We start from the raw sequence: 12934 nt of genomic DNA, 5'->3' as shown, positions 1-12934 counted from the left end.
GTGATTTGAGAAGCCTGGCTCTGTAGATACCTCACAGTGATTTCCTTCGGTCGCAGACACTTAGCTGATGATTTTGTAGTTGATTTGAAAAAACAGAAGTGCATCGATTTCAAACACGTTTATTGAAGAACGACTGAGTGCGGGACGATGATGATTCAGAGGAAAACCGAACAAAGATCTTGCTCTTCCGGAGAGAGCTTTCATTCTGGTGGAGTTGTGTTGTTTCTCAACACCCGCGCTGTGCCCATTACCAGCTCTGCCCAAGGACTGCTTGAATCTCACTGTTCAGGCAAACGGGCACACAGCTTTCCAAAGGACCACTGTAAGCTGCCCTCAGCTCTCCGCAGACAAAATTTGAAAGAACATAAATTGCAGAGCAGGAAGGAGAGGGCAGGTTGGGAGTGGGTGGCTTGGGGGGGAGGGAGGCCACCGGAGGTGGCGTCTATTCGTGTCAATACGGCAGAGTCAGGGGACTTAGTAGGAGCCAGAAAACTTCAAGCCAAACAAACTCTGAGATCACAATCCCTCACCCTTCTCCTCCCCTCCGACGAGCTATCGCAGCGGGTTCACTGTCCCTGGGGTAGTTCGTGGGGGGACAAGGGGCTCGGAGAAAGTGGACTCCTCGTTCGCTCCCCTTCTCCCCCATCCCTACCATGGGCTTTGCCCTGGAGCGCTTCGCCGAAGCGGTGGACCCGGATTTCCAGTGCAGGCTGTGCGGCCAGGTGCTGGAGGAGCCCCTGTGCACGCCGTGTGGGCACGTCTTCTGCGCCCGCTGCCTGCTGCCCTGGGCGGCGCGGCGGCGCCGGTGCCCGCTGAAGTGCCAGCCCCTGGCGCCGTGCGATCTGTACCGGGTGCTGCCTCTGCGCAGCCTCGTCCAGAAGCTGCGCACCCAGTGCGACTACCGCGCCCGCGGCTGCGGCCACTCGGTCGGGCTGCGCGAGCTGGCGGCGCACGTCGAGCGCTGCGACTTTGGCCCTGCCCGCCGCCGCCGCCGGGGCTGCGTCTCCGGGCCGGGCGGCCGGGGCGGCGGGGACGCGTCCGCGCGGGGGGACTGCGGCTCAGCGCCCGGGGTCCGCCGCGGCGGGACGCCGGGAGTCCGTGACGGGAGCGGGCGGGCGCCAGGGCCTCAAGTCCTTGCCTGGAGGCGGCGCGAGAAGGCGCTGCTGGCGCAGCTCTGGGTGCTGCAGGGGGAGGTGCTGCTCAAGGCCCGCAGGTACCAGGAGAAGTTCACCCAGTACATGGCTCACGTCCGCAACTTCGCCAGGGACCCAGGCGGCGGCCGCGGCCGGGTAAGCGCTGAGGGGTCGGCACCCGGGGAATGGTCGATCGGGGTGGAAAGGGGAACGGTTCTTTCTGGCACTTCAGAATTCCTTCGCAAGGTGACATCCTTCTTTATGTGGTAGGAAGAAGCATCCACCGCCCTGATCATCCTATACTATTACTATCTTTCGAGTGTATTAGTATTGCAGTTTACAAGGATTGTCCCCTTTACACTTATACTGGGATTGGAAAAGAGTTAAACGGATTAAATTCCAACTTTTCGTCGGAGAAGGAGGAATTAGGAAAACTCCTTTTCCTACCCAGACGCTTGCTTCCCATCTTTCACTCTCCTGCCTACCCTCTCTGCATATTTTTTGTACCTTCGGCCTCGGCCTGAAGCCAGTTAGAGAAGGAAAGCCAGGTAGCGAGGACCTCTCCTACCCTGCCTCCCCTCTCCCGCTGGCTAGCATCCCGGGGCGTGTCATTCCCACACCTTTAGCTCTGCATGACTTAGTTTCCCTACCAAATCACCCGTATCAGCCATTTGTCCTCAGCACAGGGACTCAGGGATACAGGAAACCAGGATAACTTGGAGTTAAGAAATTAAGAGATGGGATTTCTTAGACCTGCAGGGTTCTTTTCATCACCCTGACCTTCCCTAAATAGTCCTTAAGTGCTTCCAGATTTCATTATTAGTGGAACGTGAGTGGGTGAGTGTGAGACTTGGGGAACCTAGTCTGAGAGCTCACATCTATCTGTGCTCAGACTAGCTGTGTGAGCTCCTGGGATGTTTCCCTTCTTTGTCGAGGTTGCTGGCCCTGAACTGTGTTCCTGGACTGCCGGCTTTCTGACGGAATAAACAAGCCTCTTTGCAGCGGCTCGTGACAAGAGGCTTGTTTATAAAGATGTTCCTTCTCTTCTGAAGGACTTCTGCACAGTGTTTGACATTGTTGGCCGCTGCCATGGTGAGCAGGGATTTAGCAGAACTTACACTCCGTTCAAGGAGCTGTTTTCATTCCCCTGCCTCCTGGGGAGGAGCAACCCAGGGTGATGCCCATTTGGAACTGCTTTGCATTGCCTCCAACTCAGGCACCGAATTTAGAAGCTTCTGTCCTTGAACCTAAAAAGGATAATTGAAGTGTGAGGGGCTGAACTGTTTCTACTCTGATAAACGGAAGCACATGCTTATTAAAAGTTTGGATGCTCTCTATGATTCTTTCCCTCTCATATTTACATCCACATAAATTTACAAAATGGGAGGACCAGAGAGAAGCACAGAAATATGGTCTGTAACACCAGGTCAGGGTTCAAGGTCTTGGGGAAGCAATGGTTGGTGGAAAGGAGCAAGGCTAGATTATATGACAGAAAAGTCCATGCAACAAGTCAAGAAGTCAAGCTGTGGTTCTGAGAAGTGAGGCAAAACTGGCTATGATCTGCAGACTGCTTACCAAAAGGCTTCTCCGTGCTGCTCAGAAATGTTTTCCCACTACCAGCAGGGGCTGCTGTGCCCACTGCCTGGGAAAAGTTCCTGGGAAAAGGTGGTGATGATGGTAGCAGTGGTGATGATGTTTATGGAAATTTATCATTCTGAAGTAATTGCCAAATACGTAATTTCCTAGGATAGTTAATAATATGAATAACCATGAATAAAATTCATATAGCCTTGCACTGTTTCATCTTATGTTTAAATTGGTCTTTTTTAACAAGGAGGTTTGTAGATATAATTCCTGTTTGTTTAATTGTTATTTGTCCATCAGGAAAGCAATACATACTGATTTAGTTAGCATAAATCCTCTCTTTTTAAAATTCTGCAGAAATTATGGAAAACCAAATAAAAATATTATTTAAAACTATGATTACTGTAACCTACAAAAGCCTGTATTTCAGTAGCAATGTGAATATTAATGTTGAAATAAATTTATAAATAGCTCACTATTATTTGCATCCCTTAAGGTTTTCCAAAGTGAAATTATTACATAAAATAATTCTTAGATTCTTTAACAATTTATTTTACTCATCTGTATTGGAGGGAAAAAATAAGGATACCTGCATGGTTGAATCAGAAATCTGTTTAAGTTACAGTGGAGTCAGAATCAGATGCTGAGTTAGGATAAAAGCTGCATGTATAAACATGTAAAGCCATTTAGTCATTTTTGAAAATAGTTATTTTTCTCACATGCATGGTTGTTCCTTCAAATACATACTTTCAAAGTAAATTCAGGAAGAAATTAACCTCCCAAATTCAGCCATCCTTAATTTTAAGATTTTAAGGTTTCTCTTTTTCAAATCAATGTACTTACCGTTAAAAAACATCTTTGTTGTAGCATTTTTTTTCTTTTATATTTTTTAACTAGTCAGTTATTTTATCCCTTTTCTTCTAGGATGGAGAACATAAGCCATTCACTATTGTGTTAGAAAGAGAAAATGACACTTTGGGATTCAATATTATAGGAGGTCGACCAAATCAGGTAACCCACCCTATTAATGCATAACTCACGCTTTGCTTAAAATAATAGAAGACTTAGCTTTCATTTGTGGATTTTAAGTAAAAAAATAAACAACAAAAAAAGAAGGTTTAATCTTTAAAATAGTGCTTGTCGTCAAAATGCAAATGTTCCAGTATAAAAATTCCAGAACAAACCGAGAATTTTTTTGAGAAAAATAAAACAAAACAACAGCTAACAAACTTTGCTACTTTAAAAAAAAAAGAGTACATTTCACACTTTACCTACATCATACAGTCCTGTTGGCAAATTTCTTAAATAAACCTATTTCACAATAACACATATAGGCAATTTCTACTTAATAATCTTAGACAGGTGTATTGCTTGCTTGTACCTCTTATTTATTATGTCAAATTGGTCAGTTTTCAGATGCTAACACAGACCAGGCAGTTTATAAAATATCTTGAATGAATGAATGAAGAGTTAAAATAAGTTGAAATGAGGGATAATTGTTTTCACAACTACATAGGTAATACCATGTCTAAAAAAGATAGTTGATTTGATATATTTTTGGCTCCCTAAATCAAATTTTTTATTAAATTGAATGAATAATTTTTTCTACATTGATGCCAATTGTTTTCAAAATGCATGAGTTAATAAACTTATACCAATTACTGTAGTTGCAATGTTCTTTCATATCCTTCAAATAGTACATCAACTTAATTTTCATCCTAACTAGGAAAGGTAGTGAAGTTTTTAAAAAATCATGTTCTTTCATTTTCCAATCAGCTGCCATGAAAGTTTTGCATCCTGCATTGCAGATGTTGGCCACAGAAACTGTCTGAGTGTTGTTGGACGTATTGCTGTGTTCAGGCCAGGATGGCAATGACATATTTCCTCTTTGTATTTAGCATTTTGAAAACCTAGCAACTTATCAAGCATTTAGAGAAGAGCTAACACCTGTCCTTCTCAAACTCTTCCAAAATATAGCAGAGGGAGGAACACTCCCAAACTCATTCTATGAGGCCACCATCACCTTGATACCAAAACCAGACAAGGATGTCACAAAGAAAGAAAACTACAGGCCAATATCACTGATGAACATAGATGCAAAAATCCTCAACAAAATACTAGCAAACAGAATCCAACAGCACATTAATAGGATCATACACCATGATCAAGTGGGGTTTATCCCAGGAATGCAAGGATTCTTCAATATACACAAATCAATCAACGTGATACACCATATTAACAAATTGAAGGAGAAAAACCATATGATCATCTCAATAGATGCAGAGAAAGCTTTCAACAAAATTCAACAGATATTTATGATAAAAACCCTGCAGAAAGTAGGCATAGAGGGAACTTTCCTCAACATAATAAAGGCCATATATGACAAACCCACAGCCAGCATCGTCCTCAATGGTGAAAAACTGAAACCATTCCCACTAAGATCAGGAACAAGACAAGGTTGCCCACTCTCACCACTATTATTCAACATAGTTTTGGAAGTTTTAGCCACAGCAATCAGAGAAGAAAAGGAAATAAAAGGAATCCAAATCGGAAAAGAAGAAGTAAAGCTGTCACTGTTTGCAGATGACATGATACTATACATAGAGAATCCTAAAGATGCTACCAGAAAACTACTAGAGCTAATCAATGAATTTGGTAATGTAGCAGGATACAAAATTAATGCACAGAAATCTCTGGCATTCCTATACACTAATGATGAAAAATCTGAAAGTGAAATCAAGGAAACACTCCCATTTACCATTGCAACAAAAAGAATAAAATATCTAGGAATAAACCTACCTAAGGAGAAAACCTAGCAACTAATGACTGCTGTATTCTGTTTCTAGAACAGTTGCCATTTATTATGAAAAGATAAAAGTCTTTTCAGCATATCATTTTTGTTTTCTTTTCCCCTAAGGAATATTTTTATAAATGCTAGTAGGGTGTTTGACATTTAGATGACACTAGACACTTTTAAGAGCCTCTTAAAATTCATGATAAAGAAGGATGATTAAGGAGAAATAATTTTGTTTAACTTGCTACAAAGCGAAGTGACATTTAAAATTATACAGTGTATTATTATAGAATGTTGGCCATTTTCCCTAAATAAGTTTTGCAGGGTAATTGGTTTTCTGTGACTTGCTAAAATGTCCTATATGTATGGTATTGGCTATGTGTTTGAGGTTTAATTAATCATTAGTCTCATTGTACCTGGAACTGTGTAAAGATTAGCTTCGAATGGGTTCTCCTACAATTTGGAGTTGATCTTTTGGGATTTTACACTTGAGTAAGCTCCTAGTCTCCCCTGTGAAGATATACAGTTAGAGCTATATTTCCAGATCTGTCACATCATGAGGCTAAGTTATATTTTCAGAACTATGACCACATTTCAAACCAATTATATAGTTAGGCTGGATATGCTTTTTGTTTTCTTTAACTTATAGCCCTTTTTAATTGCTATACCTCTTTATACATGAGATATTTTATAAATAGTACTTAGAAGCCCATTGTTATCACCTCGTTCATGCCCTTTCCCCATAGCTTTTATGTATACTGAAAAACATGAGGTAACTAGATAATCTTGTCAAAGATGTTCATTCATTAAAGCTGCCATCTTGATTAATGACTATTTGGTGTTAAGTAAGTTAAAATTCAGTACCAAATCTCCAGCTAAGAAAGAGAATTGCATGTTTAGAGAGGCTTGGCAATGTTACATTTACTAAATTGTTTTTTATCCAACTTAAAATTTTGTTTACATCTTTCTTACTGCTAAAGGTTTTATTTTTTAAAGGATAATCAAGAAGAAACACCAATGGAAGGAATTTATGTTTCAAAGATTTTGGAAAATGGACCTGCTGATAGAGCAGATGGCTTGGAGATTCATGACAAAATCATTGAGGTAAGACAATAATAAAGCACAAATAGGATCTGTGGAAGAAATATCTGGACATTTAAAATTTCCAAACTTATTGCTTTTCTTTGGTGTGGTACTTATTAGAGTGTATATCTAACTAGAATATATAACTAACCTGTTTTAATGATTAGATATTGGAATAGAAGAATGAATCACCCAAAGTTTCCAAATGTGTTAGTGAATATCTCCATTTTAATAAATTGCCTCTCCCCATGAATTACAAAGATAATTGTGTGATTATTAAGGGATTGATTTGTTATAACATCTCAAAAAAGGATGATAAATCTCTGCTGAAGAACATTTTGGACAAGTAAATATTACTATCTTTAAACTTGTAATTAGTATGTTATATGTAGAATTATTTATACATTCCCTTTTTACCATTTCTTAGTTTAATGTGGATATCTTGTTCATGTATCTTTCACATGAAAAAAAAAAAGAAGCAGCTACTGCAAAAACTTGGTGGGAACTCTTCATTTTCTCTAATGTACATCATGGCTGTATTGTTTGTATTTAGGGTTGACAAAGTAAATACTCACAAGTTAGTGAAACTTGAGCTGTGATAATAGAATTTTGGGTCACTGCCATTTACTGCCTCAGTGCTTTTGAAATTTTAACTGGTTGAGATAGTATTATTTGGTGTAGCTGAAAATTAGGTTAGTTTTGTCAATGGAGTTATTTCCAACGTATTAGTAAAGACATAAATAGAAATTTGGAAGGTATATTTGACTCCACTATTCTTTTGGAAAAATTCTGTTTATTCTAGATTATATAATCATTTAAACTATCTTTCTGAATGTCTATATAAACTATCTGGATGGAGACTGTTTTTCTTTATTAAACTTTGAATAAAGTTTTAGATGTTCATTTATCATTTGTGCATTAAAAAAGTTGAATTTCTAATAATTTGACCTAGGATGAGAGTAAAGAGCAGAGAAGAGCCTATAGTTTTTTGTTGACTCATAAGATTTAGAAATTAGCTGATTAAGCACTTTGGGCAAGAGAGAGGAGTCGACTTTGGGTGAAAAACTGTGGTTTTTATCTGAATGGGTCTCTTGCATCAAGGTTTTCTCTTTCCATTTTTGTAGCCAAGAAAGTATGGGGCTACTTTCACTGATACTATCCAGTTTGTCGCGACAATTTGCCTGGTGGAAACATTTACATGCCACAGTTTCTAAAGTTAGAATTTTTCTGTTTCTACTCATGTTTGTGCAGTATGATATAAAGGACATGATAACTTAAACAAAAAATTGTTCTTTTCACTTTCTGCCTTATTGCTAGCATTTTGGCTTTTCCAGTTAAATGGAAAACAAATGCCTACATATGCTACTATTAGAAGGGCTGATGGAACTGGATATGTATATTCAGCTAGCACACACACTCACATATACTCATAACAGAAACACATACTGAGGATTTAAAAATAATTTATTCCAGCTAGGTAACAATGTTATGTATGTTTCATTAATGTTGGAAAACGAGGAAGAAGAATTTGTCTTTTATATTGTGATATAGCATATTTGTTAAAAATTTACTGGTTTTGTTAATGTATAGATGTACTTTTATAAAACTATGGTTGATTAATCAAGTGCATCTTTATATCTAATACTGTTACAAATATATGTCAAAATAACCTTATTTAAATAATATAAGATAAAGAGCAAAGAGATCAACCATGGAAGTCTAAATTATAATTTATAACCAGCTGCAGTATTATTATTTCACCTTGATGTGCATATATTAGCTGCTAATGACAAGAGCTTGAAATTTGCCTCAATGATAGAGATTTATCAGTGTATTCTTTATGCCAAGGTAAATTGGTATTATGCATATTTTTATTATAGTTCTGTAATGGATTCATGTGACCACATTTGCAGTTAAGAAATGAGTTAGGTGGTATACATATTTCTGGAATGTTGCCTGTTAAACAGCATGAAATATTTTGCAAGGAAGATTATTAGAAATAAATCTCTTATATTTAGTTGCTCAGGGACGCCATCAACTTTTTTAAAGTGATAGATATTTGTGTGACCTTATTTCATATATATATGTAAATAAGCATGCTTGTTCTTAGGCATATATATGTGTAAATATCCCTATGTATCAATTAAAGCAAGAAATATTTGATTCTTGTCAATTATTTTAGTTCATCTACCATTATGGTACCAGTCAACTTTACAGAGTTTATAATAATGGGAAACTGATAAGAAATATATAGATTAATTTTAAATGTGCAGAGACAGAAAAACAGATTCTATATTAGAGGAATTTCTTTTCCATTTTTTTGTTCTCAGTGATTTGTTTAGTGAACTAATTTGATGGACTGTTTTTTTTTTTTTTCAGTTTTTGAATTTCAAATGGCCATGCTGATTTAAACCTAGTGCAACAAATAAATTTGTTTGCAGAATAAAGTACACAAATAGTTCAGATATTATAAACTACCCATATGACTTAACTCCCACAGTCTAACATATTACTAATGCCTTGAATTCAGTGATATGTAACTTAAATAAAAAATAGAAACTTAGATAATTTATTATTTACTTAAGTCAAGATATACTAAAATATTTTGTGTAGTTAATTGCTTAAAGCACTCATTACAGCAGGTTTATGAAATAAATTTATAAAATAAATTTTCATAAATCATTCATTTGAAGGAGGAAATAAATATGTTAAAAGTTTGGTTCTACTAATACTTAAAGAAATTTTACTAATCCTAATAAAAATATTAGCTATAACAATTTTGTTAAAATTTAACAGAAGACAAAAACTCCTAAAGTACTGCTTTTAGGTATTGCACATTCTACTAAAGCTGAATTCAAGAATTATAAAAGCAAAAAATCATAGTCATGAGGTAAATCCATGTCATATTTTTCACATAATACAAGGCAAATTTATTTTTGGAGCCAGTCTCCATGAGCAGTCATGTTTACCAGTTTCTAGATGTTTACACGTCCACATTTGTTAAAATATTTATGTGTGTAGATTCAGGAAAGACATCAGTTGTGATATTTCAGTTACATTAGGTGTCAAAGTATCACCGGAGACTAAAAGACAGAAGATGTTGCTAAAGACATTTTGAAACATCACAGAAGTTCACATAGACGAGGAATTCACCAGAGTGTACATCTGAATAAAAGCATCTTTTACAAGCTGTTTTTCACCCTTTCAAGGCTCAAAGGACCACAGAAGATCTTTGATACTATCAGAGACTTTGGCACAATTCTCTGCAGGCAATACCATTACAATCCTTATCATCATGTTAGGATGCCTGAAGGGTATGTGGGAGGGAGTTGAGAGTCAAAGTTCACTGCTGCCGTCAGCAACTATTCCTCTATTATTATTTCTGTGATGCTGATAGTGGGCTACACAACTATAACCCCTAAGTGAGAAAGTGAATAGAGGGGACAATAGTCATTCATGGCTCTTTGTTCACATTTTCTTCTCCCTCCCCCAACCCCCTTCCCGAGTTCCTACCAATGCCCTGTGACGGTGACAGGAAAGTCCATCTTTCTTTCAGCTTCTGGAGACCAGGGAGTCAGGGTGGAGTGCTGTGAAGTCTCTGAGAACAGTTTGGAGCAGAAAGCAGAGTTTTCTTTAGTGTATACGTTAAAATCTATTCTATTTATTTAGTTTGAAATTCATTATGAAATGCAACGCACAAAACATTTCCATTTACTTTGGAAACAATTTCCACATGGAATAATGTCAGTGTAGCACTTTCTAGAAAGTGCTGAGTTTAGTACTAGCAGAAAGAACTTTACAAATGTCTCTACAAGAACTTCTTAACTATTCCAGACTGCCAACTACAATTTCTTTTAGTTCTGTAATTGTCGACATTCTGCATTCTCTATCACTACTTTCTCCTCCACTAAAGTGAAAATCTTTGGTGGTTTTCATGTTTATTTGCCCAAGACTCTGCATAGTTTTGTTGTAACTATTAACACAGGAAATTTAAATGCAGATCAGAGCTAAACATTCAGGAATGCTTTTGAATCAGTTCCTCAGTGTGGCACCCCTGTATGTGCCTGATGGCACAGTGTAATTTACCACTTCATAAAGCAGCCATGCTAATTTGTTTATGCATTAGAAGCATTTACAAGTTTTGTAGGTCACTTGTAAATCTGGTGGGCAATTAGAATTTTTGACAAATTGCTATTTAATTCAAACATATCACTGAATTTGTCAATAAAATATTATCATCCTCACACATCTTTAAAGTGTATTTTAACTGTTCAAATAACATTGACTGATTGTCTGAAAGAATTAGGAAGGAAATAAAGCAATCCTGTTAATGCAAGTAAAGAAGTACATTGTAATGAGTTTTGTAATCATGATTACATTTGTAATACATGATTGTCATTATATAAATTGTATAATTTAATGTATCTTGAAAAGTACTGTGGTGCAGTAAGAGCATGAATTCTGAAATCAAGGAGATCTGGCTGGAATCCCTGTCCTGCCTTTTAAATTGTGTGGCCTTGAATAAGCCAGCTGTGCCTCAGTTTCTATGCCATTAATACTTATTGTGTGCACATAGTGCCTGGCACAGGGCAGATTCTTGGAACCCGCTACCAGGGCCTGATGTGTCTCATTCAGCTTATGCAAGTAGTTTGCTCTCCAAAGCAGATAGACAATACAGGGAGAGGAAGGGGAGTTGTATTTTTCTTTTTTGGAGAATTCAGGTCACTCTCTCCAGCTCTCAGTCATTCCCATTTCCATAGGCACCACAGTTTGAATGAGTAAATGTAGAAAGTTTTAAGTTGTATATAAAGTTGTATGTATATCTCACAGTTTCTGTATCCATTCATATATCCTTGGACATATAGATTGTTTACATGTCTTGGCCATTGTAAGTAATGCTGCAGTAAACATGGGGGTGCATACATCTTTTTGAATTAGTGTTTTTATTTTCTTTGGATAAATACCCAGAAGTGGAATTGTTGGATCATATGGTAGTTCTATTTTTAATTTTTTGAGGAAACTTCATAATGTTTTTCATAGTGACTGCACCATTTACATTCCCATCAATAGTGCACAAGAGTTCACTTTCCTCTACATTTTGGCCAACATTTGTTCTCTCTTATCTTTTTGATAACAGATGTGAGGTGATATCTCATTGTGGTTTGATTTACATTTCCCTGTTGTTTAGTGATGTTGAGCATCTTTTCATGTACTTGTTGGCTATCTGTATGTCTTCTTTGTAAAAAAACTGTGTTTACTTCCTCTGCCCATATTTTAATCAGATTGTTTGATTTTTAGCTGAGCTGTAGGCGTTCTATATATGTTTTGGATATTAACCCCTTATCAAGTATATGATTTGCAAATATTTTCTCCCATTCAGTAAGTTGCCTTTTTGCTTTTTCTTCTTTGCTGTGCAGAAGCATTTTAGTTTGCTGTATTCCCACTTGTTTATTTTCACTTTTGTTCCCTTTGCTTTTGGTGTCAAATCCCCCAAAAATTGTTGCCAAGACCAGCATCAAGAACCATATTGCCTATGTTTTCATCCTGGAATTTTATGGTTTAAAATTTTACATTCAAGTCTTTACTCCATTTTGCATTAATCTGTGTGTATAGTGTAAGACAGTGGTCCAATTTTATACTTTGCATGTGCTGTCCAGTTTTCCCAGAACCATTTACTGAAGAGACTGTCCTTTTCCCATTATATATTCTTGACTCCTTTGTTGTAGAGTAATTGATTATATATGCATGGGTTTATTTCTGGGCTTTCTATTCCGTTAATCAATGTGACTGTTTTTTTGTTTGTTTGTTTATTTGTTTGTTTTTTTTCTTTTGCGGTATGTGGGCCTCTCACTGTTGTGGCCTCTCCCGTTGCGGAGCACAGGCTCCGGACGCGCAGGCTCAGCGGCCATGGCTCACAGGCCCAGCCGCTCCACGGCATGTGGGATCTTTCTGGACAGGGGCACAAACCCATGTCCCCTGCATCGACAGGTGGACTCTCAACCACTGCGCCACCAGGGAAGCCCGTGACTGTTTTTTATATCAGTACCATACTGTTTTGATTACTATAGCTTTGTAATAGAGTTTTTAATCAGCAAGTGTGATGTCTTCACCTTTGCTCAAGCAAAGGTTAAGATCACTTAAGATCACTTTGGCTATTTGAGGTCTTTTGTGGTTCCATACAAATTTTAGGATTGATTTTTCTTTTTCTCTGAAAAATGCTGTTTGAATCTGTAGGTTGCTTTGGGTAGTATGGACATTTTAATAACAGTAATTCTTCCAGTCCATGAGCACAGAATATCTTTCCATTTATTTGTGTTCTTCAATTTCTTTTCTCAATGTC

At 37.7% G+C, this 12934-nt stretch overlaps 1 protein-coding gene across 1 annotated transcript in view; it reads left to right on the top strand.

Annotated features, from left to right (window-relative positions):
- Nucleotides 1-653: 653 nt before the first annotated feature.
- PDZRN4 (PDZ domain containing ring finger 4) overlaps nt 654-12934 on the top strand; it is a gene marked incomplete at its 5' end in the record, with an annotated part of 384403 nt that continues 372122 nt past the window's right edge. Inside the window, 3 exons of the mRNA XM_081249261.1 lie at nt 654-1289; nt 3642-3728; nt 6508-6615. Coding sequence (XP_081105387.1) covers nt 654-1289; nt 3642-3728; nt 6508-6615 — 831 coding nt within the window. The remainder of the gene's footprint in view (nt 1290-3641; nt 3729-6507; nt 6616-12934) is intronic.

Source organism: Mesoplodon bidens, assembly GCF_964165515.1.
Source record: "Mesoplodon bidens genome assembly, chromosome: 11".
NCBI classification, from domain to species: domain Eukaryota; kingdom Metazoa; phylum Chordata; class Mammalia; order Artiodactyla; family Ziphiidae; genus Mesoplodon; species Mesoplodon bidens.
Note: the sequence above shows the minus strand (reverse complement) of the source record. Positions and strands in the feature narration are given on the sequence as shown.